This window comes from Olea europaea, unplaced genomic scaffold, assembly GCF_002742605.1.
Source record: "Olea europaea var. sylvestris unplaced genomic scaffold, O_europaea_v1 scaffold2627, whole genome shotgun sequence".
Taxonomy (NCBI): Eukaryota; Viridiplantae; Streptophyta; class Magnoliopsida; order Lamiales; family Oleaceae; genus Olea; species Olea europaea.
Window position 1 is genome coordinate 74,721 of NW_019244609.1, and position 7,202 is coordinate 81,922.

The window sequence follows — 7,202 nt, forward strand, 5'->3', positions numbered from 1 at the left end:
AATGACATTTTTCCCCCGATCATGGTATGTACTAGATCATACATAAAAATTTATATAATTCGTATTATATTAGAGATTCTAACAAATTCTTATTTTATTATTTTTTTAGATGAAAATGTGCATGAAGTTGATGGTCAAAATGAGGATACAGGTCCAAGCCCCATTCGCGCTCCTAACCATTACGCCGAAGGAGGAACTAACAAAGTTCGCCATCGACGTACCCAACCTAATGATGAGAGTCTCGTTGCCCTATCAAGCATTGCCGAATCATCTAAAAAAATTGCTAATACTATGAAGACTCAAGCAACATTAGATACGCTAAACCACATCAATTGGTAGTTGATTCTAGAAAAATTACAAGGCATGAGTATAGAAAAACGTGACATAATGCAAGTAATGAAAATATTTCAATCGGATGAGAGTCTGGCTAGAGTATTTATGAGTTTGACTGATGAAGAATTCATGCGTAATTTAGTATTTGAGAATCTGGGCCGTGATCCACCTCCACTATTTTAAGATGACTTGCTTGGATAATTCAACAAACATATGTGAAAGTATGACATCTATATTGATTTTATTTGCTATTTTCTTATGATAGAGATTTTTCGGGTTTTTTCATTTTCGTTTTATGTAATACATTGGACGAAATTTCATCATTATTTATTGAATTGATTATCTAATTATTATTTTTGATTGGAAAGAAGATTATTTAAGTGGTAGAAATCTGAATTGGTAGGGATAATTATTTCATCTCGACAGTGTTTATGCATCTTTCGTACTGAATCTTGACATGTTTTTATCCACAAATTAATTGCTATATTAATTACAATTTGTATAAGTTGGTTGAAGGTTCTGATTGAATCGTTGGATTATTTTATATTATTTTTAATTGAATTTGCATAGCATAAGTGAACGAGATTGCCACAGTTCCCAAGAACGCCAATAATCGTCGATTTTGGATTTAACACGCAAACAATGAACTAGGCAACCAAAGATATATTAAATCTACGACCTCCTAATTACAAGGCTTACGAAGCTCAACCGAGTTTGTTTAACGCCATGAGAAAATCATCCCGATAAGTTCGAATTGTCCATTATATTTCTTGTATTTATTACCATAATGGAGTGGGCTCTTTTCTATTTCTCTATTTTATGTTTTGTGGATATGACACATGGACATTGAAACTTTGGTTGAAGGATGTACTGGAATTACCCTTCTGGACTCCTAATATGAATCATTGATTAGGATTTGGGCGAATTTATGTCTATAATTTGTTTAAGATTTGAATCATTCATTGACAAATTTTCATGGAAAAAAAACCTCTATTTTCCATGGAAAAGTGACAATTTCCATGAAAAATAGTGGTTGTCAAACAGATAAAATTGGAGAAAATGACTATTTTCATGGAAAATAATGGCTATCAAACACCTAAAGTTGGAAATTTGTAACATTTTCTAAGTTGAAATTTAAGTCAATCAAACACGTGTAATTAACATTTTCCATGTAAATAATTTCCAAGCAATTTGCCTGAAAAATATTTTTTTTCCATGCAATTTTCCTACTTGCAATCAAACGGACCCTAAAAGATAGATGATTTTCTTGATTTTCTTTTTTTTTTTTTTTTTGGTGGCAATGAAACAAATTCCATTCCCAATACCATTAAATTCTACCACTTTAATTGACAATTTTCATGTAAAATAAAATCAAACAAACACCAAAAAATACTTATTTTAACATTTTCCCCGTGAAAAATTATACCAATCAAACACAATAATTGACAATTCCCAATAAAACAATTCCTAAGCAATTTAATTTCCTGAAATTTGTTTTCTTTTCACCCAAATTTCATCTTTGCAATCAAACGGACCCTAAATATAGTTGAAATTCTTGTCATTTGATTGAGAAATTACTTTTATTCTATTCATAACTGAAAAGCTTAATTCAAATCGAAAATAAAAAGGATAAAATCCAATTTTCTCAATAGTAATCTCGGAGTGCTATGAAGGCACCCCTGGCTTGAAATTTAATTTATATTTATTTGCAATTTTTGCTCAAAATGCATAATGGCCGGATATTATCTCAAAAACCCAACTTCACTCGTGAACAATTCCCACGATCAAATTATAGAGTTTAGTTAAAATCCAATGCAATAGATAGTTAATTTAGGGTACGATTATTAAGTATTGTATAAGGAGATTCAATTCTTATGCAGTATACGAATTTCGAGGCATGCAAACATAAAAATCTCACCACTTTCCCAATGCAAACCAATCAGTCGAGCTTGAAGCTAACCATAAACACCTAGATAAAGCTCATAGCAAGAATCTCAAATAGAGAGACAGCAATGTAGTATACACATGTATTAGTTCATTAGGGTGTGGCATACACTTCGAAGAAACATGACAAGGATTTGGACAAATATTTCTAGTAAAAGAACCAAAAGCCAGTCATGGCCTTGTTTATATATCAAACCTTATTAAGAGTAATAAAATTGAAAAACCAACATAATGACAACAAATCTTTGATTCAGAAATAACCAAACCTCAAGTTTTGAAGTCATTTTCATCATGCAGATAAGAAACAGACTCAAACTGGCTCCACGAATGTTGTACTTATCGTGGAACTGTTTTCCAGTTATTTGACCACTAAGTCTCTGCTTGGTGCTCCTTAATCTCCCAAGGCTGTATATGCAACGACAGAAAAAGATAGAAGTTAGTGCTTTACATTTAAATCGTGCATTTTTGAAGTAACATAACAAGAAGTTATAGAACCAGTATAATTAGCATTCAACCAACAACTAAAATAAGATTAGAGGCCAACGTCCTAGCAACACTGCCAATTTTCTATCATAATGGTATGATATTTTCCCAAAACCTGTATATAACCAACTGGTCCACATGGTATCCACTATACTAATAACAAAATTAAATAACACAAAGTAAGTTCGACTCAGCAATTCCAAATACCTGATGCACACTCATTTGATATCTCTACTTTCGTCTTGACGAGCTTGCATCACCTTTCACAGATCCTATTGAATTTCTGGACGAGTCATTAATTCCTTGGGGTACAACTCCCTCAGTCCTACTTGCAGCATTGTATATTTTATGAATGTTGTATTTCTTGTAAAACTTTTCTCGGTTTTCTGACCACCAAGTCTCTGCTTGCTTCTCAGAAAATCTCCTCCTGCTACATATGTAATCACAGGAAAAATTCAAAAATTAATAATACAGCATCAATCCCAGGTACTTTGACAACAATGAAATTGCAACTGACGTAAGAAGTGTGCATGGAACTAGTTTATGCTATAATTCAATCAACAAATCAGAAGGTGATTCAAGAGCAATTAGCAAGAGAACCTCTCAAAGAAATTTTCCATAATGATTATCTAATATATCACTTAAATATCTAATGCGAGTATACAACCGATGATTCAATATTATTTCAAAATGAATCTTTTACTAGCAATATTAAGCAATATCCAATTTCATAGTGAGAAATAACAATGCAAAATACCTGACGCGCACTCTTTTGAAATCTCTACTTCCATCTTGAAAGTCTACAAGTGTTATATACACTCCGGGTTCATATTGTTTAATACACTCAACTTCAGTTTGATTTGCATCGCCTTTATTGGATCCTACTGAAAAAAAATGAATTTTGAGTCATTAATGCCTTAGGGCACAACTCCCTCAGTCTTACTTGCAGCCTTGTTGGAGGCTGAAAAGCGAATGTTGTATTTTTTGTAAACAGTTTCTCTGTTTTCTGACCACCAAGTCTCTGCTAGGTACTCAGTGAATCTCTTCGTACTGCATATACAATGACAGGAAAAATACAAAAATTAATGATACAACTTCAATCCCAGGTACTTTGACAGGAATGAAATTGCAACTGACATAAGAAGTGTGCATAGAACTAGTTTAAGATATCATTCAATCAACAAATCAAAAGGTGATTAAAGAGCAATTACCAAAAGAACTCTCAAAGAAATTTTCCATAATAATTATCTGATATATCACTTAAAAGTCTTATACAAGTATACAACCGATGATTCAATATTATTTCAAAATGAATCTTTTACTAGCAGTATTAAGCAATATACAATGTCACAGTGAGAAATAACAATGCAAAATACCTGAAGAGCACCTTTTTGATATCTCTACTTCCATCTTGAAAGTCTACAAGTGTTATATACACCTGAGGTTCATATTGCTCAATCCAATCAACCTCAGTTTGATTTGCATAACCTTCATTGGATCCTACTGAAGTTCTGTATTTTGAGCCATTAATACCTTTGGGCACAAGTCTCTCAGTCTTACTTGCAGCCTTGTTGGAGGCTGAAAAGCGAATGTTGTATTTATCGTAAACATTTTCTTGGTTTTCTGACCACCAAGTCTTTGGTTGGTACCCAGAGAATCTCCTCCTACTGCATATGCAATGACAGGAAAAATACAAAACATAATAATACAACTTCAATCCCAGGTGCTTTGACATTAATGAATTTGCAACTGACATAAAAAGTGTGCACAGAACTAGTTTAAGTCATCATTCAATCAACAAATCAAAAGGTGAGTCAAGGGCAATTACCAAAAGAACTCTCAAAGAAATTTTCCATAATAACTATCTGAAATATCATTTAAAAGTCTTATACAAGTATACAACCGATGATTCAATATTATTTCAAAATGAATCTTTTACTCACAGCATTAAGCATCCAACGTCATAGTGAGAAATAACAACGCAAAATACCTGAAGCGCACTATTTTGATATCTCTACTTCCATCTTGAAAGTCTATTAATGCTATATACACCCCAGGTTCATATTGTTCAATCCAGTCAACCTCAGTTTGATTTGCATCACCTTCATTGGATCCTACTGAAGTTCTATATTTTGAGCCATTAATGCCTTGGGGCACAACTTCCTCAATCTTACTTGCAGCCTTGTTGGAGGCTGAAAAGCGAATGTTGTATTTATTGTAAACATTTTCTCGGTTTTCTGACCACCAAGTCTCTGCTTGGTACTCAGTGAATCTCTTCGTACTGCATATGCAATGACAGGAAAAATACAAAAATTAATAATACAACTTCAATCCCAGGTACTTTGACATGAATGAAATTGCAACTGAAATAAGAAGTGTGCGTAGAACTAGTTTAAGTTATCATTCAATCAACAAATTAAAAGGTGATTCAAGAGCAATTACCAAAAGAACTCTCAAAGAAATATTCCATAATAATTATCTGATATATCACTTAAAAGTTTTATACAAGTATACAACCGATGATTCAATATTATTTCAAAATGAATCTTTTACTAGGAGTATGAAGCAATATCCAATGTCACAGTGAGAAATAACAATGCAAAATACCTGAAGAGCACCTTTTTGATATCTCTACTTCCATCTTGAAAGTCTACAAGTGTTATATACACCTGAGGTTCATATAGTTCTATCCAGTCAACCTCTGTTTGATTTGCATCACCTTCATTGGATCCTACTGAAGTTCTATATTTTGAGCCATTAATGCCTTGGGGCACAACTCCCTCAGTCTTACTTGCAGCCTTGTTGGAGGCTGAAAAGCTAATGTTGTATTTATTGTAAACATTTTCTCCATTTTCTGACCACCAAGTCTTAGTTTGGTACTCAGAGAATCTCCTCCTACTGCATATGCAATGACAGGAAAAATACAAAAAATAATAATACAACTTCAATCCCAGGTCCTTTGACATTAATGAAATTGCAACTGACATAAGAAGTGTGCATAGAACTAGTTTAAGTTATCATTCAATCAAAAAATCAAAAGGTGAGTCAAGGGCAATTACCAAAAGAACTCTCAAAGAATTTTTCCATAATAACTATCTGAAATATCACTTAGAAGTCTTATACAACCTATGATTCAATATTATTTCAAAATGAATCTTTTACTAGCAGGCTGCAGTATTAAGCAATATCCAACGTCATAGTGAGAAAACTCAATGCAAAATACCTGAAGCGCACTATTTTGATATCTTTACTTCCATCTTGAAAGTCTACTAATGCTATATATACCCCAGGTTCATATTGTTCAATCCAATCTAACCTTTTTTTGCTTGAATCACTGGTAATCAAAGAATTTCTCGATTTCGAGCCATTTTCATCAAGTCCTTTACTGCGCAGGTTATTTTCGATCCTTTTGACAGAATCATTAATCAAGTGAGAGGGGCCGAAATCAGATCGTGAACTCCTTCCTTCATTTTCAACAGTTTTTTCTTCACTTGGGGAATTCAAAGATAGTTCGTCAAAATCCAACGATACGGAACTCGCGGAGCTTGTGCTTCTTGAATGGGCATGAGCCATTTCCAAATACTGCTGACGTCGCAGCACAGCTTGCAACAACCTCCCCCAGTTGTCATACACAGCAGGCATCTCTGTTTCGGCTTCAACAACTTCAAATACACAATGTTTATCTTATGGATATTGATCGCCTGAGCAAACTCTGAACCTATATATAAGCGAACAATTTCTGAGAAACTATCCCCACAATTGCTTGACTCAAAGTAAAATTTCTACGCGGTAGGGACTAAAGGAAAGAAAGAAAATGTGAAGGAACACGCACACAAATTGCATTAATGTTCCCGGTTTCTCCAGAAGTTCGTAAATAAGTAAAAGTAACCACAAGAAAAGTGAAAATTTCGAGTGACTTTGGGTGATGAGACTGGAGGAGGAGCTCATCTTGCACTTGTTCGCACTTTCAATTCAAGATTCGGATATTTGATGAAGAAAAGAGAAAATATGACACAGGAGTCAAAAGTCATTTTATATAAAAATAACATAAAGCATTTGTTGGCCTCAATCACGGCTTTTTGTCATAAAATGTTCGAAAAGTCATTTTTCTTCAAAATTATTTGAAATGCATATTTTTTTCAATAGAATAAATTTACTTTAAATCTAATTTTTCTTCACATTTTGATTATACATTCTGCAAAAAAAGTCAATTTTGAAAAAGAATCTGTCAATTAAACTGTACAAGTAGCTTGATTGATGTAAGCAGACGGAATTTCATTTGTATCAAATCAAATGTGTAATCTTGCTTTAAGAAGACAATCAACTTCCTGCATTAATACCTTTACCATTGTCACTACAGAAAGCATCTTTGTTCTCCGCTCTGGCTTCCTAGCCACACAGCACAACCGGTACACTTCTTCTGGTAGGTTGGGGACTGAAAT

The 7,202-nt window shown here is 33.4% G+C and overlaps 1 protein-coding gene across 3 annotated transcripts; it reads right to left on the reverse strand.

The window, feature by feature from the left end:
- Positions 1–2,307: 2,307 nt before the first annotated feature.
- On the reverse strand, positions 2,308–6,744 carry LOC111383207 (protein Brevis radix-like 4). Of its 3 annotated transcripts, none has more exons than XM_023007285.1 (7): positions 5,984–6,744; positions 5,368–5,658; positions 4,751–5,041; positions 4,137–4,427; positions 3,518–3,810; positions 2,968–3,187; positions 2,308–2,682 (listed from the first exon to the last, which is right to left on the reverse strand). In XM_023007285.1, exons 1-5 carry the CDS (start codon positions 6,400–6,402, stop codon positions 3,678–3,680), a joined length of 1,425 nt encoding a protein of 474 aa, XP_022863053.1. In that variant the 5' UTR covers positions 6,403–6,744; the 3' UTR covers positions 2,308–2,682; positions 2,968–3,187; positions 3,518–3,677. The 3 variants fall into 3 exon arrangements, with proteins under 3 accessions (XP_022863053.1, XP_022863052.1, XP_022863054.1); XM_023007284.1 differs by having other exon boundaries at positions 2,968–3,190; XM_023007286.1 differs by lacking the exons at positions 2,308–2,682; positions 2,968–3,187 and having other exon boundaries at positions 3,714–3,810; positions 4,148–4,427.
- Positions 6,745–7,202: the final 458 nt, after the last annotated feature.

What these genes read in the sequence shown, in the direction of transcription:
- LOC111383207 (XM_023007285.1), bottom strand. Translation starts at nt 6,402, where the DNA reads ATGCCTGCTGTGTATGACAACTGGGGGAGGTTGTTGCAAGCTGTGCTG. An exon ending in ATCAAAAAGGTGCTCTTCAG is followed by an intron (nt 5,042 to 5,367) that starts GTATTTTGCATT and finishes TTGCATATGCAG; the next exon opens with TACGAAGAGATTCACTGAGT. An exon ending in ATCAAAATAGTGCGCTTCAG is followed by an intron (nt 4,428 to 4,750) that starts GTATTTTGCGTT and finishes TTGCATATGCAG; the next exon opens with TAGGAGGAGATTCTCTGGGT.